We start from the raw sequence: 24,803 nt of genomic DNA on the forward strand, positions 1-24,803 counted from the left end.
GAAAATCGGTGAAATCTGCCACCGATCTTGTCTGATCCGCCAGTTTGGCAAAATCAGTGCCAAAATAGTCTCGGCAAGGCTAAAAGCCACCTTCCCGGTCCTGTAGACCACGCTCATAGCAACACTCAGCCTTCACAAGCATCATAATGAAGAAATAACCGTAAGTGTTGTATTTAATATTATTTCTCAACTTCCAACAATTAGAATCTGTAGTTTATACCAATTGATTGTGATTGTTAAGAATAATAATTTTCTTGGTAAAAAGTGCTTGAAATGATACCTTGAGATGAAGTGCAACCCTTGACACGAAGTCTAACTATATACTTGACATCTTGAGATTTATGGATATACTGTAATTTTAGAACAAAATACTGGATGGGTTTCGGTAACTGTTTTATATTGTAGATGGCCGGAAACCTCAAAGTACGAGTTGGGTTCATGCATGATGAATAGTAACGACTGCAGAACGACTACGATGTCAGTCTGTACATAGTGTGTCCCGTGCCGATTGACCCGTCAGCTGGAAAGGTGCACGGAGACGAGACCCTCTACTAAGGAAAGTGCCTCGGTTAAAATTGTAAAGTTTTAAATTTGCAGAAAGCTGTGATTTTGTTTTTGGAATAATCATAAGAAATATAACCGAAGTTGATATAGCTGTTTGAAGGAATTAAGTGTGAACAAAATTGTGATTGAATTGTCGAATTGAGCGTTCTAATCCGAAAGGTTGATTACTTTGATTTAACCAGTTTTATCAGAACCAAACAGAAGTATTGATATTTGATTGAAGTGAATTTTAAATTGTGGTATAGTCACGGTGGGATTCTAGATCCAAAGTAGTTATATTTGATTGGACTGAATTTTGAATTGAATTTTGGAGCTAAGGCTGAATTTAAACAAGAGTTACGGCTGAATTTTAGAGCCATATTCTACAGTTGGATTTGATTTTGAATTGTGTCGTTGTACACTCAGTAAGAGATTTGTGATTTTTAGAAATTTACGAGTTAAGCTTAAGAAAATTAAATTTGTAGACTAAGTTGTTGAAGTAGAAAGTAAAACTCCTAACTGAGATTGATTATGAGAAGTTTGATCCACGAGTCCGGATCTTTGTAAATATTGTAAATAGTTTGAGTTTATGAATATAATTAATTGGTGAATTATTTCCTTGTTTCTCGTCGTCAGTTCTTTCTGTCTTTGTACTTTAGTTTCTTTTTGACCGGGGTCATCACTTTAAAAGTCAAGTTTCATAGTTAGTGGTGACAAGGAAACCTTGATGTAATTCTTTGACAGGTTAGCTTTAATTTGAACCCAGTTATTATAATTAATACAGTGGTTAATTACCCACAATTAATTAGTGAAGATGCCCGTCCCTTCATTAAAACGAAAATTCAACTGTTCCACATTTACGCCCTTCTTGTTTAATGTGCTTTTCCATAGGCAAAGGTGTGCGTGTTCGATAACGCACGCACAGCTGAGAATGTAACAAAGATGCCCGGCCTTTCCTTCATGAAAATGAAAATTTCTATTTACCTACTTTTACCGACTTTCTGTGCGTTTGGTACGTGTTTAAGGTGCAGGCATGTTCGCGTCTCTTCGTGAAATTGCAAAATGCAATAATCGAGATGCCTGCCCCTGACGTCATTAATGTTATTCAGGAATTAATGATGTTTTGCTTACGGTAACATGTGAGAATGCTTAAGTACCATGTTTTAAAGCAAAATAGCGAAAAAAACTTGAAATCGAAAAATGTCAATTTTGACATGCCCGTCCCAACGGTGACGTTATACATATGCAACTTCAAAAGATTGGGCATGCTGTACGTAGGCCTATATAACATTTAAAGTGGACTCACAATGGCTACAGCCGGGGATGAACTTAAAGGGAAGATACAACATTTGCAAACATCAAAACACAAAATTATCACGAAATACCTTACTGAACTGTTAGGGACTGACAGTCCAAATCATCCTTAAAAATGGCTCCTGGTGTGCTGACATTTTCAAGAAAAACTGTATTTTTCCAACGCTGGTTGGCTGACCAGCGTTGGAAAAAACTGGGGTTTTTTTTCATAAACTGTCCCTAAGTTTTCATATTTAGTTATTCTGACTTTTCTTTGCAAATTGATTACACACCTGTGAAGGGGTACAAGCCTGCTAGACTGATTCTCTGAGCCTACAATTCTTTAAGTGTATTAATTGCTCTGTGTCATTTTAAGTGGGGTCAGGGAACCAGACTACAAGAACATGATAAGTTTTCTTGGTTTTTCCAGCGTCTACAAGCCCAAAACGTGAAACAAGTCAGTTTAACAATATTTTCTATAGCATACTAATCCTCCAAATCCATTTATTTCTGAAAATTACAGCAAAAGCAAATGTTGTACATTCCGTTTAAGTCCCTCCTTAGTCTTTCACAAGTCCAGTCACAAGTTACGAGATTCGAACAATGACAAATAAATTGCTTTGCAACGGTACATTTGAAAAGCTTGTGATTTGACTTGAGACCGAGGGACTTGTGAAGGACTTGACAATGAAAGCAGCTGAATCCGCATCCCAAAGACAACTGTTACTTGCTATGACTAGCAATAACACATGTGTCTATGAAATTAGCTGAATCTGCATCACATAGACACGTGTTACGCTGCCAGCAATAACACGTGCACCTATGAAAGCAGTTCAATCTGCATCCCATACACACGTTTCAGCTGGGCTCGGCACATCATTCCTGCAACAGCACGGCGAATCACCTCCCTGTCTTGTCTGAGAATGTCAATTTCACGAGTTATTCTTTCCTAGAGGTCATCCAGATTTGCCTAATGAAACTCTTGCAAGCAAGATCCACAAATTTGAACTGATTATGCATTCCGTGACCAGAACTAAGACAATGGTTGTGTTTTCTTTTAAATTGTCTCATTCTTATCCAGCCCTGAACAGTTGGCGCAAGTCAGATTTCACCTGACCCGTTTAATTTTCTCCTGTGCAGTCATGCATGAAAACTAATCCTGTGAAAATGTCACCAAAAGAAGCAGAAAGAGAAAAATGGCCATCTCTAGCCCTCACAGGTACCAATTTACTCCAGGGTGGGGTGAAGCAATTAGTGACAAAGTGCCTTGCCCAAGGGCACACGCACCATAATCCCAGGCTGGACTCGAACCCATAACCCGCAGAATTACATGCACACCATGAATTCAATGACCCCAGACCACGAGGCCATGGCACTCCACAATAACACATGCGTCTATATGAAAGCAGCTGAGCCGCATCCCATAGACATGTGTTACTGCAGGTCGTAACCCAATAATATTGACAAGTATACTTAAGCTTTGAGACAGGACTCACCTTTGGATTGGTGCCAGGAAGTTGCATGGTGGCTACAAGGTTCCAGACCATTCCTGCCATTCCATGAGCTGTCACCCCTCCCCATCTCCAAAGGCCATGTTATGATGCATACCAGACATTGGCTCATGTTGCTCACCAAACCGGCTGACAGGTGTCTGTAGGAAATAAGCAGCGGAATAAAGTTAGAGCTGAAGCATGATGGCATTTCAGCAGGTACATCTTGATGAGGTTTTGATTTCTCTAATTGATTTTCTAAATGATCGCTGTTCAGTCTTTCCTGGTCCCAGAGGGCCAGCCTACAGTCCTCTTTGTACCTCATGGATCGACTGTCACTTGTTAGCTGGGCAATGCTGTTGTAAAGGATTACATTGTAACACCAATGAATGGGCTAAATCAATTGAATAGGACTGTATGTACCCTGGAACCAACTCTAATTGTCTTGTGTTGTTGTAAACTGTTTTCAAGTCCTGAACTCATGCTGATTGAGTGAGATGCTTACTTGTTTAGTTGGAAGCTATCCTCTCTTGACAGTGTCTTGATGGGGGAATTAGTTAGGCATCCTGTTAGCTGCTGTGCCTGGTACGTCCTCTAAGTTGCTACTTCAGATCCAGTCAATACTGATCCGGGGAAAAATTCAGAAGTAACAAGAACTTTATTAAAAATCTGCCATATATAAGGAAACAAATATTCTTTTAAGTGGATGACAACTAATATTTTGCTAATTCGCATGTCCTGTAAGCCCTTGTGATAGACTTGCAATGACTTGCAATGGACTTGCGATGGACTTGCAATGGACTTGCGATGGACTTGCGATGGATTGCAGTGACTTGTGATGGACTGCTGCTAGGCAGAGGTCGTAATGAGGGTTTGCTGGTATTAGGAAAGAGAGTAAAACTCTTCCTACAATACTGTTTGTTGCATCTCCATCAGACATTCCATTGACAATTTATGGCTGCTTAAAGTTTGCATTTATCGACATGTCAAAACAGTATACATTGTACTGACAAAACAGCCTTTAAAGTTTCGGGGTTTGTACAAGTCATCAAAATGAACATGCAAATATAGTTTTTTCATTAAAAAACAACACTTTTAGTCAACGATTTTTACATTTCTTTCAAACATCCTAACCGTACTAGACACGTCAAAGATTACACATTTCAATAAATCTGGAAATCGAGACAAATAACGTCCTTTCCTTTTTATATTATTTTGGAATTGTTTTCCACTGCGGCCTGCATGTGCCAACTTCTATCATTTTGCCAGAACTCCTCACATATATGTGAAGAAACTTCACTTCTCTTCCCATAAAAAATATGCCTACATGAACAATTTGTAAAACTCTTGGGGGAAGAAGCAACAGTTTGTACTTACAGTCTGGATGCGGCATCTGTCGTGCTCTTGATCCCCTTCAATTCTGTACACGATGCCATACATGACATACTCAGGTCCGCCTTGGTGGGTGTGCCGTCATCAAGGGGCATGTACTACCCATCGTCAGGGTAACCATTAACATTGTTGCAAGAACAAGGTGGAATTCATCACCTGTTTTTACAGAAAAAAAATTAATAAAAGAAATTAATAAACCCTAGATTTATAAGTGCTGGTGTGATGTAAATTCCACGCACAAATTTTATACATCAGTTTATTTTAATCCTGTCTGAAAAAGAGCCAAGAATTTGGGTCCTTTCAAAACGACTGTGTGAAGGGAACATTTGAAAGTAATTCCAGCTGATTACCAGAATAAATATCTTGTGAACACAATGCAACATTACTGCCATTCAAAGCAAGAAAGGCGCATATACATGTACAGGTATATAAGATTTCTCAAATATCTTTTAGTTAAATATTAGTCAAGATACTGACGATTAATTAACCCTAACCCTCCTGAATCGTCCAAAATACTCCAGGTAGTTTTGGAGGATTTGGGAGGACTGAGGCTGAATGGCAAAAAAGAATCCAGAATTCAGTTAAATTCGAGATCCAAAGAAATGCATAAGATGATAACCACTCAGCTAAGACTTGAACAGAATGCTTGTTATGCACCATACTAAATATTGAGCACTTTTGTTGCTTTCAAGAAAAAGAATAGTTATGTACAATGTACCTTTAAGCTGACATTGGAAAATATTACTTTTCAAAATAGGCCTATGCCTTTTAGTTTCTTTTAAAACATTTCTTTGGGTACTCTGCATAATATTACAAACTTTGTACAAAGTATTTGCATTTTTATCAGCGTAGCACTAATGTTGATGCTAATCATCAAAGTTTCTGCTAAAGATGAGCTACAATTAATACTTCAGCTTATTTGGTTTCCTGTCTGAATTCACAGAATAAAGACTTGCATTGATTGTACTCATCTGATATTGATATTATGTTTTATACATTTCCCATAAAAAAAGTTTTTAAACTTCTTCAAATGTGAAAGCTAGGTTGCAAATCATTTTAACAAACGTTAAAATGTACTGTATTGACTTTCAGGAAGCTATATGGCTTCCGTTTCCTTGATGTCAGCCTTGAGTCTTGATCCTTGACATTTCCCGCTTTTCAAGAGTTAAATTCCATACCATCTGTATATGTATTGCTTTACCTATTTGGTTGCCAGTTCAACAAACTTGAAAATTAAAGAAAAAGGAGCTTCACTGCAGTTTGTTTTTCAACAAAGAATTATACAATTTTCATGAGACTTTTCTAATTCTATTGTTGCAATTAAATACAGTGTATTCAAATGGACTTGTAAAACCTGGTTTGGAAAGGAGTAGAAATAAATTCATTCATTTATTCAGAATAAGAATTAACTCACCACTCTTTGTAGTTCTTTGTAGTTGCTCTTTTCTTGAGCTAAAATTAAACACAAAAAAGATATGCCCGGAAATAACTGTATTGTAAGACCACTTGGAATGCAAGTACTTGTCCTGCTGGCCTATCCACTCCGTTCACAAGTTCCCCCTCACCGGCAAAGGAAGTGTGACCGACCGACGCCATCTTGGGCCAAGTTCGGGCAAGGACCATTAGTCGACTAGTGGTTGATTTGTGACGTACCTTATGCCTGCGCATAATAGCAAATAGTGCAAACGTCTCTAGTCGAACGCTGGTCAAAATGTCATTGCAAAATGTCTGGATCCTGGCTCCCTGCTGTACGTTATGAACGCGCGCGGCTATGGTTACCAGCGAAGCAACCAACCCCAGTAGGTTGGTTCCAAATAGTCGACTAGCGTAGTTAACCATCGTCGACTAGACAGAGTTCGGGCAAGCGTTAGTCGACCAATGGTTAACTATAGTCCTTGCGCGAACTTGCCCTTGCCTGACTGCAATTCATTTGCTGCATAAGCGCGGCCACTGCGTGTACATAGAACAATTAAATCCCCTGGTGTACGCGCGTCACATACAAGGAACGGTGCGCATCAACCAGCGAAATGTCCCGCCCATGGGACGTCGTTGCTAGGTAAAAGGGCGCCCTCTTTTGGTAGCGCACGGAGCTCATAACCATGTGAGTTGAAATGTGTCAATAACTGTGTCAATCATACCATAGTTGTGCAATGTGCCCAAGATCATCCTTTATTATTGATCATGAGTGATCAGTGCCCCCAATAGTCAAATGGTAGATACCCCATTTCCCCAATACATTGTAGCCAGATTGTGTTCAGCTCTCCTCCCCCAAACATTATCACAAAAGTGAGATTTCACAACTTCAAACTTGAAGCAAATCATTCTTTTTTTTCATTGTTTGGTCCAAGTTTTGGTATTTGTACAATGTCTTGGTCGCAGAGTTGGACTACGTCACTGCATACACTGTGTAAAAATCTTGGAAAACGGTCACCCTAGCTCTTTTTCATTTCCCCCCTGCCCTTTTGAAATGTGTTAGTCCAGACGTTGTTTACCTTTAAAAAATAATGGACTGGCCCAGAGCCACATCAACAAGGAAGCAGGAAGTTGCATGGTCTCACTGTTCTCCAAGCAATGACCCTGCCAACACATCTTGTAAAGTTGTGCTTTATTCTTGCCTGGCAACTCTCGATTATTTCTTACAGGTATGTAGATTTTATATTTCATTTCTTATATTATAATTCACATTCATTGATTCCCTTCAGTTTACGCAATTGTATTGTTTGGAGTATAAGCCTACTGTTAATACTTGAGAATAAGTTGTTTAGTCTTGACACTTTCGTTTCTCTGAGTTTGTGAAGATGTTCCGCATTAATAGTACCCTCCTATGCAAACATGCATTCGGTGCCAAGTAATTTTTTCAGTCAAATAAAACAAGTGACTGTTTCAACAATTCCCAGGTCACATAAAGCAGGTTTGACTGGCTGGGACTGTTTAAGTGACTTGATATGCTTTGACTCCGGGTGAGTGATAAAACAGCTGTGACCACAACTTGCCTGTTTTGTCTGTTTAGTCACAGTGCTTGCTTGACATGATCTGACTGCTGGTCACGTACGGCTAGCCTTTTATGATATCTGACGAAGACTAAATGAATTATAAATATCGGAGCCGAAATGAATGGACAAGGGAGACACGATGTGCAGTATTGATACCTCGTGTGAGAGTGTGTAATTTAGTACATACCATTCAGGTCAAGGGTCATAAGCATATACTGCTCTAGAACACATGCAGTAGAAGATGACTATACTAATGCACTGCAATAATGTAAACATTACACCTTTGTTAAAGGTAAAGCAGGGGAAAAGGGAAGTGAAGATTGACTGTATGTGACTGTTTAAATAGCAAAAGGGTTAAGATGCCATTCAGAATAACAGTCAGAATTTCAATTTCTAAATGTTGAATGATGTCCTATACACTTAAGAAAGTAATGTCTCAAATGAAGTGCATAGTTAAGCTCATTGCTGTGCCAGCTCTGGAGTTATGGCATTTCCAGAGCTATACAGGCATGCAACTTTGCAGTTTGCAGTTGAAACAGTAAAGAAAGTTTCCAAGCACACAAAACTTTGTACAATGTTTTCCAGTTTTGTATGACACTATAGAATATGTTTTTAACTAGAAAACCAAATCACCTTATAGCTGGAAAGTTGCATGCCTGTATAGCTCTGTTTTTTTTCTGCTGGCATTTTGCTTTTTTTATTTGCCATTCATAAATACCTGAGACAGTTTACCCATTCCCATTTGTCGAGAGCTTGTCACATGGCCGGTCTTAAAGGAATGATAAAGACATATGCATATGGCTGCATGGCTGCAGTCTTAAACACTTTTCCAGTGTCACATGACATTTGGACTCCTATGAAATGTTCACAATCCTCACATAGGCATGTGCAACACTACCAGTGAGCCAGTGTTTAGTCCTAAATTCACCAAAGCTGCATCTCTGTGTCATCGTGCAGAAGGCGCGATGTGCGAGCCATAAAAGGATTGTCTACAATGTATGTCTTACTTGTGAGCTGGACACTCCATTATATAGCTAGAGGGGTGTTTCGAGGAAAAAAAACTTTTACTTGTTTTGACTTTTGGTCCGAGAAGTTTTGATTTTCTGACCGAAATTTAAGATTGGGAATAAATGTGCTTGGTTGGTATTGAACACTATGTTCAAGACTGGTTGGATCGGTCTGGAATGCTTCGCCTTGGGTCAATGGCGAAGCCAGGAATTTTTCAGTGGGGGGGGGGGGGCGCTGGGGGGGGGGGCTGGAATATTTCATGGGGGGCGTCATGTAGATCAATGATCAATCAATATTTGTTTTAGAAACTAAAAATCTCAGTGGGGGGGGGGGGGGGCTGTCGCACCCCCCCCCACGCCCCCCCCCCCCCCCCCCCAGTTGAATCAAGGCAGTGTGTAATATACATGTATGTACAATGTACCAGTATAATATATGCATTACGGGCTTCATGCGTACGATCAGATCGAGGTTTGCCGTGTGCAACCGATTGCACGCAAGTTGATAAAGCACGTAGTCACATCCTTGTATTCAAGGCCAGTAAGAGAGCAAGGCTTAAACAAAAAGTCTTCTTTTTTCATTGTTTGGTCTGACTTTTAATCTCGGTATTTTAAATGCCTATAGAATGTGGTGCAAAGATCTTTGGAATATGAGGCATCAGATAAAATCATATGCAATGATCACCGTCAGGCAAAGTCACTTACATGTACTGGCTGACAGTCAGGCATTCACTGGCTTGTTCATCAGGCTTTGGTTCAAAATGATTCAGTTGAGTTACACATACAGTTGGCTTGTAGGACTGCACTGGCTGGCCAACTGACTGACAGACTGACAGACAGGTAGTCATCAATGGTCAGAAGAGATGAAAGTCTGATGTTGCTCAACTGACATCCATTCAATTCTGAAAAACAACAATCAACCCCATAAAATTATCAAACACTTACGTTAAATGGACACCGTAACTAACGTTAAACTTACTTAAATTTTCTCCAAAACTGCAGGCAGCTTGATAATATCAAACATTACTTGACAATTAAGAACAGCCCATTAAGACAATTCTGTAGCCCGATATGATGCTTTGCATTTTTTTTACTCTCTTAAACATCACAGCATGCCAGTTTAACGTTAGTTACGGCGTCCACTTATTGTTAGTTGCGGTGTCCACTTATAACAACAAACCTAGTTCTCCTGAAGCTTTTTTTCGCAATTTGATTTGAATAAGAAATGGATACCATGACAAGATAGCCCACAATTGCCTTGTTTGATACTTGCAGAAGAATGCACAAACTGTGGAGGGTGGACACCGTGTAATTACATTAACTGTCCAAACATTATAATCTGCCTTGCAGTGAAAATATTTGGCCTATCGTCTTTTCAATGTTGTTTGCCACTCAGTGGGATGCTTCTCCCAACAATATAAGAGAAAAGTAACAGCATGCAGTTTTCAGATTAATGTCCCACTTTTGGTTGCATGGGCGTCGCCAGGATTATTCCAGAGGGGGCAAAGCACATTTTTCCCCCAAAATCCATGTCTTTTGCCAGCGTATTCTCGATTTATCATTTTTCAAGGCTGGACAGGGACATTTGCCCCCCCCCTATAAACTTAATAGAAATACGACTTTTATTTGCACCTCTTTTTCTTTCCTCTCCCTTTTTTCTCCCTTTGTGTGTGTATGTGTGTGTTGCTTTTACAGGTGGGGGAGGGGGAGGGGGCAAGCGCACCTCTTCCCCCCTCGCATCACCCATGTTTGGTTGCCAGTATTGTGTCCCTACACATTTATTGAATTTCTGGACTCAACAGCCGTGTGGTTGCGAAGGCCGATTTCTAAAGATTACGTAATACTTCATTTTGAATGGAACAACATGCACAAAAACATGTTCACGTTGGCGGGCGAACTCTTTGAATATCAATTTATCCCGTTTAAAAGACCCTATCTTCATGCAAGTTTCAGGGTTTATTTCCGTTATACTGATAAACCTATGTGCTAAAAATCGTTTTGATATGTTCAGTCCTTTTTGTTCAAATTGGGGAAAAAAGGCCTTGTTATGTGCAATTTTACAAGTTGTATCACTGGTGTTTGCAATATCTGCCAATCTTTTCAAGCCTCATGAATATTAATAAGGTTCCTATCCATATACATTGTATATATTCCGCAAGCCGCGGTCGGTCAGCTGGAGGCCCGCCGGTGGCACCGGCGAGCGGGCGGACCTTTGCACCAGCGGTCTGCCGGTGGCAGCCCTTGAACGGTCTGCAGTTAGACTACCAAGTGCGGACCGACGGTGGACCACCAGCGTCCCTCCAGCGGCCCTCCGTAGGCTGCTCATGGCGGACCACCGGCGAGCGGGTAGACGTTTGTACCGACGGTCCGCCGGTGGCAGACCTCTGGTGGCCCGCCATTAGCCTACCAATAGGGGACCGACAGCGGGCCGACAGGGGACCTACAGCGGGCCGACAGCGGACCACCAGCAGCCCTCCAGTGGCCCTTGGTAGGCTGCCGACGGCGGACCACCAGCGAGCAGGCGGACGTTTGTACCGGCGATCCACCGGTGGCAGACCTCTGGTGGCCCGTCAACAGACTACCAATAGTGGACCGACAGCGGGCCACCAGAGGCCCTTCAGCGAACCGCTGTATGCTGCCCACGGCGGACCCCCTGGGCGGACGTATAAACCGGCGGTCCGCCGGTGGCAGCCCCCTGGCAGTCTGCCGTTGGCCTACTGACAGCGGACCTCTGGCGAATGGGCAAACGTTTGTGCTGGCTGCCGACGATGGACCAACGGCGATTGGGCAGCAGTTTTTACCCTCAGTCCGCCGGTGGCAACATGGCAACATACATGTCCACCCACTCTAAAAATACTGCCACGCGAGAACCACTGGTGGGCCGACGGGCGGAGAGCCATCATCAAGGGGGTGCATTCAGACGAGAACCAACCATCAACTAGCGATCAGCTGGGGGCCAACGTTGGGCCATCGGCTTGTGTGTATTCAAATATAAATAACTGTATTTGCTTATTAAAACTGAGGATACACCGATTATACTACGAAACATTTGTTGAGTGGGGCAAGACGAATATTAAACATAGCGACAATATTATATGAAACCAGTAACACTGACAAAAACTAATACTTCATTATACATTATAGTTGCATTATAATATGATAGATAACAAACCCTTGGTGCATATAATACAAAATGTACTTACATATAATAAGGGCAAGACTACACGTACAAATGCAACATTTTGTTTCACCAAAACACCTGATAACAATGTTTGAGGTTGATCTGCACTCTGCAGCGGTTAGGATGTTCTTCATACACAAACATCACAGTAGCATGCTGCAAAATCGAATGTTGCAATATCATATACATGTAAATACAACGGAAATTATATGTTAAGTATCATAGCTAATGCTTATTTTCAAGTGATTCAACGTATATATTAAGATGTGCAGCTGTTATATAAGGAACGTTTTGGGGTGCAAGGACCAGCTTTGCCATACTGTGTACGTAGTGGGTATTCTGTGTACTCTGGGTACTCTAAAAACCAATTTTGATGAAATTTGGCAGGTTTGTAGGCTCATGGTAAGAAGTTCCCCATATGTGAATTAACCCCCGAGGGTACATTTTATTAGGGTAACAAGTCAACTTGGGGTCACACACAAAACTTTTGAAAAATGTTTATCACTCACTGACGTACATAGTACTAATAGGCAGAAAAACTTTAGCTGAATACGTCCACTGGTACAGTACTGCATGTTACCTTACAGAGTATGTACACCACTGTTACATAGGGCAGAAAATGATTTCAGCGACTTTTTAATTACAATCTTCCTCTGAACTTGATGATGGGTTTGAATCAAACATTCAACGACATTTTCCCCTCTGACAAATGTTACTTTAGAAAAACTTTTAGAAAATACCATTTAAGCCCTAACGGTAAACAGTTTACATTCCATCATTAAAGAGTTGACAATAACAAAAAGTGAACAAATCCTCCCCATCAGGTCCTGAGCAGTTGGATTATAAAAACTCAACTTAAATGTGCTCTAGTTCTTGCTTTATAGCTGCGTCTGTCGCACTTAAGGTTGGACGGAGTTCTTTCTGATAGATTCTGAGTGATCAATGAGAAGAAAACAATGTACATTTGACATTAAGATGACCTAGAACAGGAAATTGAGGAAGAGTACACTCGGTTACAGTTGAAATGAAGCAGAATTTATTAAAACGTTCCGGTATTTTCTGGGCACCCTGCAGGGAAACAAATGATGCAAGAGGTAATAAGCATATTATACATGTATGTGCCCGTATGTAAGTCGTATCATCTTTTTTGGATATTTCAGTTTATAGTTTTTACTCAATATTGTAGTTTGTTTTTACTCAAACTAATCAACTATGAGACTGCCGGTTCACAACACATTAAATATATTAATACACGAAACTTGAGTTTTGGCACTCCTGAATAACCGAGCACATGCATCGGCTGCAATTTCTGGAAGTTCATACAATTTCATGCAGGCTTCTGAGTTGATAACAAAAATAACTGACAGATTATACAAAAGTGCATATATGTACTTGACTTCCAGGCAACGCAATTTGAGTAAGTTTTGAAAGTTCAAACTATTTTCGAGTTATTTTCGAACAAAAAACCCCGACGTTTAGTTATTGCATTATTTCCTCATAGATCGATTTATTACCCGCCGGGGTTGTGCTCTAATTTTGCACGTAAAGCCCTTCTTCGGAGAGTTACAGAAGCCAAAAATCGGGAAAACATTTTTTTTGGTTAAAGGGAATGTACAACATTTGCTTTTGCTGCAATTTTCAGAAATAAATGGATTTGGAGGATTAGTATGTTCTAGCAAATATTGTCGAAATGACTTGTTTCACGTTTTGGGCTTGTAGATGCTGGAAAAAAACATGAAAACCAATCATGTTCTTGTAGTTTGGTTCCCTGACCCCACTTTAGATGAAACGGAGCAAGCATGACTTTAGGAAACTGTAAGGTCAGAGAACTTCAGTCTAGCAGGCTTGTACCCCTTCACAGGTGTGTAATCAATTGCAAAGAAAACGCAGGATAACTAATTTTGAAAAATTAGCAGCAGTTTTTGAAAAAAGCCAGATTTCTCCAACGCTGGTCGGCCGACCAGCGTTGGAAAAATACCATTTTTCTTGAAAATGACAGTACACCAGGAGCCACAATTTTACAGGATGCTTTAGACTGTCATTCCCTAACAATCTAGTGAGGTATTTCGTGATTGTTTGATCATTTCGTTTTGTGATGTTTGCAAATGTTGTATCTGCCCTTTAAAGCAACAAAATTAAAAAGTTGTCAGGGGATAAAATGAATCTGTTTTTTTTTTAGAGTGCATGAGGCACGCATCCTTTTTTAAGAATGACTGCAAAATAATACGCTTTAAACGCTAATCCTTTTTAACGAATGACTGCGAAATAATACGCTTTAAACGCCAATCGAGTGGCATTGTGAAATGGCTACAAAACATGTCGAATATGATGGATTGGGGTATATGTTGAACATGTATTGGGTTTTCTAAAAGTTCACTGTATAGATTTACCGACATGGGAGATATATGAAAAACCTATACAGAATGAATATGCACTGATTAATCACTTCACGCATTTCGACCAAATTACACTTTTAACAGTTTATTTAATCCCCTTAACAGAAATACTTGTACAAAAGGTCACGTGTATGTTGAATATTAGTACTTATTATGGCATCAACCTCGAAGAGGGGGTGGTCTTTAGACCGATCTTCCCACACAGGCTGTATGAAGTCCGAAGTTTAAACATGCCTTAGCTTGCCACCAAATGCACTCATGTAGCGTACCTAGCTGCTGAGTATAACCATTACGTTTGGGGGAAATAAGAAAATAACAGATATAACGATATTGTTTAATTAAGGTAGAGAAATATGTTTAGTTTTACTTATCAATTTGAACACAATGTATGTTTATATTCGTTGTTCCTGTGCTCTTCAACCCAAACATATACATGTATGTCTCATATTTTATCGGGGCAAAATTACCCTCTTTAGAAAAGGCTCCCTCTTTTTTTATTCATCTTTTATCAACGCTGACCTCACCCTGAACCTTACCCCATTACACACTATTTACACACTACATTTATATAAAATGAAGAACTATGATCAAACTTCTGTAAGTCACTCCTAACCATGAAGATAGCCCGAGAGCCGAGGGATTGAAATTTTATGTACTTGTACATACCAACAAAACCCAGATGACCTTTTATACGTGTACGATTGCGATGTTGTGGATATGAACTTTAGGCCTGACCCAAGAGACTCAAATACTACGCCCGTAGGTATGGTAACGAACTCGTTAATACACAAACCATATGGCTGCAGGTCTTTGGATGGGAATTTCTTAACGGTTAAACTGTATAATATAGTTGCCTCAAAATGTACATCAAACTTAATTTTACAGCAATTCTAGTAACAAGATCATGGGCTAATTTTAAGTTAAAAGATAACTGAGCTAACAATTAACGTTCTTGGCTAGTATCTTGACAATATTGTTAAATTTTGATTATTTAATCAAATTGAAAATGGCACATGAATATACGCAAGTCAAAGCTCTCCTCGGATTTTACAATGTCACATTTTGCCATTTGCAAACAGTCTTCTCGCACAAATTTACCGAACTTTCCAACATAACCTATACCGTTGTTAACAAAACTCTAAATTATATGATTTCGAGAACAGTCTAAAACTCTAAAACTCTAAATTATATGATTTTGAGAACAGTCTCTCATCGGATTGGTTTATAATCTTTTTCAATATAAGAATACACAAGTTTTACGCCTACTACCAACAATATCACACAAGATTATAGGATGGTAAAGAAAAATTCCACTCCTACCTTCTAAGCAATGCCGCAGTGTAAAGCTGTATGTGGAGCTGTACTGGAGCATGGCTTCACTTGACATTAACTGGACAGCGTCCGTTATAGTTGGCTGCTAGCTTGCTGACCGAGCACAGCGATTCAAAGAGCTATCACGTGGTCAGGACGTAGAATTTGGGGTGTGACACGCATGCGCCCATATTAACATTTGTTTTTAATGGGAAACATTCACATTTCTGTTCGCTGGTGTGTGCAATGCACATTAAGAATTACTAAACCGCGCCTATTGGATAGAGGGGTTAATGAAAACACCTTGCAGCAAAACAATCCGAGATGTTGGTATCATTTCTTTTAAAAAGATTCTCCATTTAATTGTTACAGGCATGTGGCTTGAGTCTCAAGGTAGTGGACGTATTTTTCTCTTTTTTTTGGAGGGGGGGGGGGGGGGGCACCTAGCTGTTATGTGGCATGCTGCCCGACTAACAGCTGGTGGCCCACTGTCGGTGCTGGAACACCAGGCCTCTGGTGGTATATGTCACTGGCTACCGCTGGTTCTCTGCTGGCGGATTTGGAGGGGCAGGCCACTGGTGGTATGTCGCTGATTGCTGCTGGTAATCTGCTGGTTGATTTGTAGGGGCAGGCCACCAGTGGTATGCAGCTGACTGCCGCTGGTGGTCCGCTGGCGGTTTTGGAGCAGCTTGCCACTGGTGATATGCTGCTGACTGCCACTGGTAATCCGGTGGCAGATTTGGAGCGGCAGGCCACTGGTGGTATGCCGCTGATTGCCGCTGGTAATCCACTGGCGGTTTTGAAGTGGCAGGCCGCTGGTAGTATGCCGCTAATTGCCGCTGGTAGTTCCGCTGGTGGTTTTGGAGTAGCAGGCCGCTGGTGGTATGCTGCTGACTGCCGGCTACCATTGGTCGACACTGAGACCCACGCGAAGTCACGCCAAATGACGCTAATGAATATGCCAATTTGCCGCTGGTAATCGGCTGGCGGTTTTGAAGCGGCAGGCCGCTGGTAGTATGCCGCTGATTGCCGCTGGTAGTTCCGCTGGTGGTTTTGGAGTGGGAGGCCGCTGGTGGAATGCTGCTGACTGCCGGCTACGGTTGGTCGACACTGAGACCCACGCGAAGTCACGCCAAATGACGCTAATGAATATGCCAATTTGCCCTTCGTCAATATGCCAATATGCACTGTTGCCCTAAGATCAGCCAACCTGAAAACCATGCACATGAGTTAATTTGTCCTTGTTAAAATCCTCGTCAAAATTCCCCTTGGAGATAGTTCAAGGTGTAACACAAGCGTTTGCAACAACAGATTAAGCTGAAATGCGGACTATACTTAGATGATATAAGTGTTCAACTACTTGTGAAATAACAACTTGAGGGTATGCTGCTGAGTGCCGCTGGTGGTCCGCTCACGGTTTTGGAGAGGCAGGTCGCTGGCGGTATATGCCGCTGGTAGTGCGCTAGCTGTTCGGGAGCGGTATGCCGCTGGTAGATAGTATGCCGCTGATTGCCTCTCGTGGTCTGCTTGCGGTTTAGGAGCGGCAGGCCGCTGGTATGCCGCTGACTTCCTCTGGTGGTCTGCTGGCAGTTTTGGAGCGGTAGGCCACTGGGTGTACACCGCTGACTGCCTCTGGTGTTCCGCTGGCGGTTTTGGAGCAGTAGGCCGCTGGTAGTATGCCGCTGGTGGTCCGCTGGCAGTTTTGGAGCTGAAGGCGGCTGGTAGTATGCCGCTGATGATTGCCGCTTGTGGTTCCGCTGGCGGTTTTGGAGCGGCAAGCCTCTGGTGGTATGCCGCTGATTGCCGCTGGTGGTCGGCTGGCAGTTTAGGAGCGGCAGGTCACTGGTGGCATACCACTAGCCTACCACTGGCGGACCGCTGATGGTTTGGGTCGGCATGCCGATGCCGACAAGCCACTCCCCAGCCACTGGTGGTCCGACGGTAGCTTCCGGACTTGGATTATGGTGTGCAGTAAAAATTTGCAGAATAGCCTCCTTCACAAGTTATTAATTAATAAATATCACCCTTTTTGCCGGCTACCATTGGGCGACACTGAGACCCACGCGAAGTCCTGCCAAGTGACGCTAATGAATATGCCAATTTGCCCTTCGTCAATATGCCAATATGCACTGTTGCCCTGATATTAGCCAACCTGAAAACCATGCACATGAGTTAATTTGTCCTCGTTAAAATCCTCGTCAAAATTCCCCTTGGAGATAGTTCAAGGTGTAACACAAGCGTTTGCAACAACAGATTAAGCTGAAATGCGGACTATACTTAAATGATATAAGTGTTCAACTACTTGTGAAATAACAACTTGAGGGTATGCTGCTGAGTGCCGCTGGTGGTCCGCTCACTGTTTTGGAGAGGCAGGTCGCTGGCGGTATATGCCGCTGGTAGTGCGCTAGCTGTTCGGGAGCGGTATGCCGCTGGTAGATAGTATGCCGCTGATTGCCTCTCGTGGTCTGCTTGCGGTACTTCCCTCATACTAAGTATCTAATTCCTAAAAATTTACATAAATACATAGATTTGGGGATGTTTGCGAACGATTTCTGGCCGACTTGAAGGTAGGCTTTACCAGTTTCGTCATCCACGACGGCGATTTTTTTTTCACTGACATGAAGCTTAGACGTTCTCCTTCCATTACAATTTTTATCATTTCAATCACACTAAGCATATTCTCTGAGAAACACAACGTTCAAAAGACCATTTTTGGGGGGGCTGCATGAATTTCACTGCTCTGTTTTAGCGTCCATGTGCGTAATCAGATTATCTTTTTTAACAACGGCGACGCTTAGGCCTTCGCAACCACATGGCTGCAAGACCAGGGGAATTACAGTTTGCTACAAATTAAGCCTACTAGCCTACAAAGTAACAGGATCCATGGGGAAAGTTAGTTAACTCAAATACCTGAGTTCCGATCAATAAGTGCAAAAATCAAGTCAGAAGGCAAGTATGAACTCTTTGCAGATACCATCCATAATTCCAAATTATTACTCGGTTATAATCATTTTTTATTTTTATAATTGTTTGTGTACAGACGTGAAAGATAAAATGGCTTTAGCTCCAAAGCAAATCAACCCCCATTCTGAGTGTGATATCTGCCAGGAAAAATACAAACGGCCCAAGGTGCTGGATTGCCTGCACAGTTTTTGCGAGAAATGTCTGGAGAATTACTACTACTCTAGTAGGTATGAAGGTCAAACAAAGATTCCTTGCCCTGTATGTCAACGGGAGACGGTACTTCCAAAGAAACGCATTCAAGGCCTCAAAACAAATTTCCATCTGATTGGAAAAGTTGACGAGGTCTCACTCCAAGAAAAGGTGTCGTGTTCAGAAAATTCAAAGGTTATCTGTGTGGTTTGTGATATGGGAAATGAGGCTATGCATCGCTGTCTGGACTGTGCACAGAATATCTGCCCAAACTGTTACAAGACACACCTGAGATGTACTGCTACATCACACCACACAGTGGCTACTCTGGAGGACATTCGTCAGGTAAAGAAAAGACCAGAAGAAGATGAGTCTAAATGCCAGAAACACAAGGGGGAAGTAAAACGGTTTTACTGTGAGACATGTGAAGAGTTAATCTGCCAAGATTGTACTGTAGTAGACCACTGTAAACCAAAACATCACTACATTGACTCTGGAAAGGCTTCTCTCAAATACAAACAGTCACTGAAAGATATGTTTCCAGATTTCACCGCAGGCATCAAAAGACTTGAACAAGCTGTGGCCACATCATCAGATGCAAAGCAGAAGTTGACACAAAACGTCACAAAGACTGTGAAAGCTGTGCAAGGCAAAGCGGATGAAATGAGAGCTGAAATAACAACTCAAGAGACAAAGATGATTGAAGAAATCAAACAACTCCAGCCGGATCGCAACAGGACATATGATGAGCATCTGTCAACAGTAACAATGATGCTACAGAGTAAACAACATTCACTGGCCACATCTCAGGATATCATTAACAATGCATCTGACATTGATTTCTTGTCCCTATACCCTATCATCAGCAAAGATTTGAAATTACTTAAGAGTCAAAATCCTCCCCAGATTGATCCCAAGCTTTCATATGTGAGCTTCACCCCCAGTCAAAGGATTGGTGACATAAATCTGGGCAAGCTGGCAGTCAAGGACAGGTGGGAGATGTGTTGTGTGTTCGGGAAAGCAGGATGTGGTCCAGAAGAGTTCAATGGGGCTCGAGGTATTACTGTTACTCAACCTGGTGAGATTGCTGTGGCAGACTGGTTAAACGACCAAGTGGTCATCGTCAGCAATGAGGGACAACATAAGGGGAGGATTCCGAGACAACCTAAGGGAAAGACTCCTCTACAACGTAAGTTTCTTTCAGTGTACATGTTCATCAAACAAACTTTAATTTCATAACTGAGGGGAAATTACAAGTTAAGTCTTCCATGTGCATATGCAGAAAATCTGACAACTGAGAATGACAACCAATAAAATGCTGGCGAGGAATTGATGTGCTGGCAGTGATTTCCAACAAGTTTTAATTTTGTTCTCCCAACAAATGTTCAATTGTTTTATTAAAACACACACAAACAATAGAACAAATCAAAACTCTTTCAATTTTTTCATTACTGATTTCAGGTCGTTTGGAAGAAAAAAACCCACATATACATGTATATATTTTGGGGGTCTGTAACCTTTAGAAAACTGTGCCCTACAGTAGAATTTTGTTTAGGCTTGATCCCTATACAAGTTGATGATGGGGGCCGATCATTCCCCATCTACAAGTATTGTGTAAGTAAAAAAGTATTTTGACATCTATCAATCACTGAAAGGGTGCATATTTGTTCAAATTCCTAAATGCTTCAACCAAAAATGCTTGAAAGTCCATGTTTTTTTCCCCCAAGGCAATGTGAGAACGCGCCGTGAGCCACGTACGTACTTGCTATGTTTGTGGTTGAGTGGGTGGGCTGGTTGGTGGGAAAATGGGTGGGTAAGCGGGTTGGATGACAGTTTACCGGCCCATTCTATTTGGGTGCATTATACTGTTTCCATGCCATGCGTGTATCACAGCTCTGCAAGTGACTTTCGTTTTGATGAGACTGATGCGCATGCGTCTAATTTGCATGTTAGATCATGTCCCATTGCATTGCACAATTCGCGGTAATACTGTTCAGTTGTCGTTGCGAAGGCTGTGATCTCATGTACACCGAGTGACAAGTTTCAAAACACGCTACAAATTACTCTGTTTGATTGACTTTGGGACAGTGCCATTTTATTGTTTTTGCAAAGTTTCACAACATATTTTTTGGCGTAAAGGGTCGGCCAATGTGACTTGTCGCGATATCCAATTTGTCTATGACTGCATTGATTGCAAGATGAAAACACTTATAACCAAGGGGGTTTTTTTGGCAGCAAATTTTTAAAAAATCATTGGACACTACTAAAAAAAACACCAGGGCTACAATTGAAGGTTCCTCTGTATTTTCGGACGTAACCTGGTTAGGATTAGGGTTTGGGTTAGGAGTTAGGGTTCAAATAAATGTCATTCGTGCAGTCTCATACCTCATTAAAAAATGATTTCAGGGCCATTTTCAATGCGCTCCTGAGTCGAAAAGTTTGATGTATCGTGAGCGCGATGCTTAAACTAGATCCGATGCGAGGGCATCAGCTGGGTTACCCGCTGTGGGTTGTACCAGTTGGTACTTGTTATCAAAACATTTTACTATCAAATGCAATAGTTGTATGCCCCATTACCCTGCATTTGTTACACAGACAAACATCTAGTTAATTCTGATGCGGGGGCAGGAACCTGTGTTATACTTATTATTATACAGTTTTTAATTACTTTGTTCAATGCTTCATTTGAAAATTGAATTACTATTAATACTCTGTATTGCTAAAAAATAGCAATATAAGAATAAATCTATGTTTAGGTCTGAACCATGAGAATAGCACAGCGAGTATAAAAGTATTTCCGAAACTGTGTGTCTTACAAGTATTTGCAAAACTGTATCTCCAATTAAGACATTGCAGTTATTCACAATCATACATGTATGGTGGTTGAAGACCGCACATTGTTCATTTAATTCTACCTGACCGGGCTTTAAAGCAGGCCATGTATTCATTAGGTATTTATATTTAATGGGGACTGAGAATAGTGACAGTGCATTTATATACTGTGCATGTGTTAAGTTTGAGTTCTTTACCCACAGGTCCATGCAAAGTTGCAGCCATCCACAATCCTGAGCAACGCTTGCTTGTGTTGGAACTTGGAAGCAAGTATGTCAAGGTGATCAACATGAAGGACAGCGATCTTGTTATGCAGTTCCCAACAGTGGAACAGAGCCAGGTTCGCAAGACACAGATGGACCTACAGAGTTTAGCAGTAACAAAGAACAGCATCTTAGTAGGCGACATCAGGAGAATGGTGTGGACTGAACACAGACCCACTGATGGTGAGATTCTACACACCATACCAGTGCAGACTCCACCTTACTACCTGGCTGTTGATGACAACACTGATAGAGTTGTGATCAGTGGATGTCACACTAAGGAAGTGGAAGTTGCAGATAGGAAAGGTACTGCAATATCTACCATCAAACCAACAATCAATGGTAAGCCAGTAGAGTGTCATGGTGTATGCTGTGACAGCTCAAGCATCTACCTTGCAATTCACCAATCTAGGGAAGGCACTGGTCATATTCACCACTATGACCTAGATGGCAGGTTTCTTGATTGCCTGGCTCAGGGTCTGTCTGGCCCATATGGAATCACATTCACATCATGTGGCCAGCTGGCAGTGGCTGACCGCCACTCCATCAAGGTGTATCACAAGGTGTGATGTCATCCAACATGACATTGACAAGCAATCATCATCATCCCAACAACAAATGTTGAGGATGAAATTGTCCAGTCATTACAGCACCAATCAACATTCATGTCCCACTTATTCCACATCTCTCCGCAAAAATCCAAACACCAACACAAACTGCCGATCCCTCTGATGTAAACCATTTTACTATACAAATTCTTAAATTAACAGTGCATCTTTTGTTACTATACCAAGTCTTATATAAACAATGTATTGACTACAGTTACATTTGATTTGATTGGGGGACAGTTTGTTGTAATCTTACATGTACGATTACTGGAATCTGAAATTAAATGGCAAACTTGAAAGGAGAGGGGAGGTGTTGAGGTGTTTGATTGTAACGACCGCCGCCTGCTCAACCCAACACCCCTCCCTCACCTCACCCAGTACATGGATTGCCATAAATCTATCCAATACTAACCAACTTTTTGTGGTGTTTCTAAACCCTGGCTTTGTTGTGGCTTCCGCTTCATCTCTGGCACTAGATTCCTAATTAGAATCCTACCACATTCAAACTCAGTGAAAATACACCAACCATCCAATGGCCTTGTGTGACAGGATTTGGTACCTCTAAAGAAGAAAATGGGCCAATATTGTACTGGAGTTACATCAGGGGAAAATAACCATGAAGCTTGAAGCCGAAGCCAGGGACTGAGCGTCGATTTCACTAACACAATTAAGATTCTGAAATTGTTCCTTACAGGGACAATTAAGATTCTTATTTGTTCCTCATGGAACTTGCTGTACATGCTGTTATCTTTCATAACTAAGATTTGAGAAGTCTATAGGATCATTTCGTTCTTCAGATGCAACATTCTTAAAAATGATCTTGGATTAATTATAACTTAAATGTATTACTGTTGAAATTAGTGTTATAATGTACATTATTAGTGTTCAAGATAAGCCTTTATTACTGAAACACTGCAAGTTGACTTGTCCAAATGTATCCTAAAGATGAGTGACAAAGCTCATTCTATTCATGTGGTTTCAGATCTTCATTCACAGAATAGAGAATTGTGTTGACAGTGTTCATGAGGTTTATAACGTGACCTCATCAGAGGCTTTTAATAGCAGAAGCCAATGCTGGACATTTCGTAAACTCCCCACGATTCTGATATTTGTTCCTAATGAAATCTAAATGTAATCCACTATATATTGTACTTTTGTTAATAGAAATTTTGAGACAGTTTTAGAACCACTTCATCCTTGAGATGTAACCATACTTCAAGTAGTTTGTGAAATAATATCGTTTCAAGTCACACATCACCATGATAGATAGTACTCAGATTACTGTTCAATATAAGCCTTTATTTTACACAGTTTTTATACTTCTTTTTTTTGAATTTACAATACACTTTCATGTATATTGAAGATAATTTAATCATTGAAATGTTTGCTAAAGATAAGTGGAAATCAATTTGGTTTCCTGTCTTAATTCACAGAACAAGATTCATGTTTAAAAGATCGTTTTATCTTAATTTTACATTTTTTCTCAGACTGTAAAATATCCCTTCAGTTTGAATGATTAGAAATCAATTCGACTGAAGCTGAATTTCAGAGCGCCATACGGCCTGAGTTGCCTTGATTTTGGCCTGACGGCCACCTTGAAAAGGTCCCACACAAATAGCAACTTTCTAATCCAATTTTTTTCCTCAACAAACCCAACAGATTGCCTCATCTTTTCATGAATTTAATTGCACACCTCTGTTTCATTGTTTTGCATTTTTGGTTGCCATTTCAGAAAACTTGAAAATGAAAAAAAAAAATTCAGTTTGGGTTTCAGCAAAAAATATGAATTTGTTTGCAAAGTATCAATATTATTGTAAAAATTAAATGTTCAGTAGATTTTTAAGTGTTTATCAATTCACCAGTGTATGTAGATTTTAGTAGTCACAACAAGACTTTGTAAACTCCCTTTACGTAAATTCTTCAATTTGTTCCTAATAGAACATGCATCTACTCATTGTATACTGTGTTATCTCTACATTACATTTTCTGATAATAGAAATTACAGCCTGTACAATAGTAATTATTCTGTATTTCTGTTAACTTCACTTTTTAAAGCCATGTAGGATCATTTGCAATTACCCAGATAAGTACCTACTGATTTAATGACAGAAACCTCAAAGTGAAGATAGGACTGGTAACAAATACCCTGTGAAATAATTCCACCTGAAATGGTATTGTCAGAAAACAAACATTGAAGATGGTTTCAAAATGGCGTGCCTACAGAATCCAGTTACGAGATCCAAAGACTTGTGCATTATGTTTTCTTTGTTTTCTCCAAAATGTATAGTAGCCACTCAGCTAAGACCTGAACAGAATGCTTGTTATGCACCCTACTTAAAATTTG

At 40.8% G+C, this 24,803-nt stretch overlaps 1 protein-coding gene and 1 long non-coding RNA gene across 2 annotated transcripts in view; one reads left to right on the forward strand and one right to left on the reverse strand.

Annotated features, from left to right (window-relative positions):
* LOC119733258 overlaps window positions 1–24,803 on the reverse strand; it is a 52,168-nt gene that overhangs the window by 17,099 nt on the left and 10,266 nt on the right. The window contains exon 5 of the long non-coding RNA XR_005271734.1: window positions 3,333–3,487. This is a non-coding gene — a long non-coding RNA (uncharacterized LOC119733258). The remainder of the gene's footprint in view (window positions 1–3,332; window positions 3,488–24,803) is intronic.
* LOC119733255 (E3 ubiquitin-protein ligase TRIM56-like) lies at window positions 18,645–24,226 on the forward strand. Its single transcript, XM_038206843.1, has 2 exons — window positions 18,645–19,945; window positions 21,792–24,226. The coding sequence occupies exons 1-2, from the start codon at window positions 18,658–18,660 to the stop codon at window positions 22,418–22,420; spliced, it is 1,917 nt and encodes a 638-aa protein (XP_038062771.1). The 5' UTR covers window positions 18,645–18,657; the 3' UTR covers window positions 22,421–24,226.

The sequence above is a fragment of the Patiria miniata genome, unplaced genomic scaffold (genome assembly GCF_015706575.1).
Source record: "Patiria miniata isolate m_02_andy unplaced genomic scaffold, ASM1570657v1 HiC_scaffold_25, whole genome shotgun sequence".
Taxonomy (NCBI): Eukaryota; Metazoa; Echinodermata; class Asteroidea; order Valvatida; family Asterinidae; genus Patiria; species Patiria miniata.

Excerpts from the sequence above, each read along its gene's own strand:
- LOC119733255 (XM_038206843.1), top strand. The coding sequence starts at position 18,658 with ATGGCTTTAGCTCCAAAGCAAATCAACCCCCATTCTGAGTGTGATATC. Across the intron at positions 19,946-21,791 it reads GGGAAAGACTCCTCTACAAC|GTCCATGCAAAGTTGCAGCC; the intron begins GTAAGTTTCTTT and ends CTTTACCCACAG.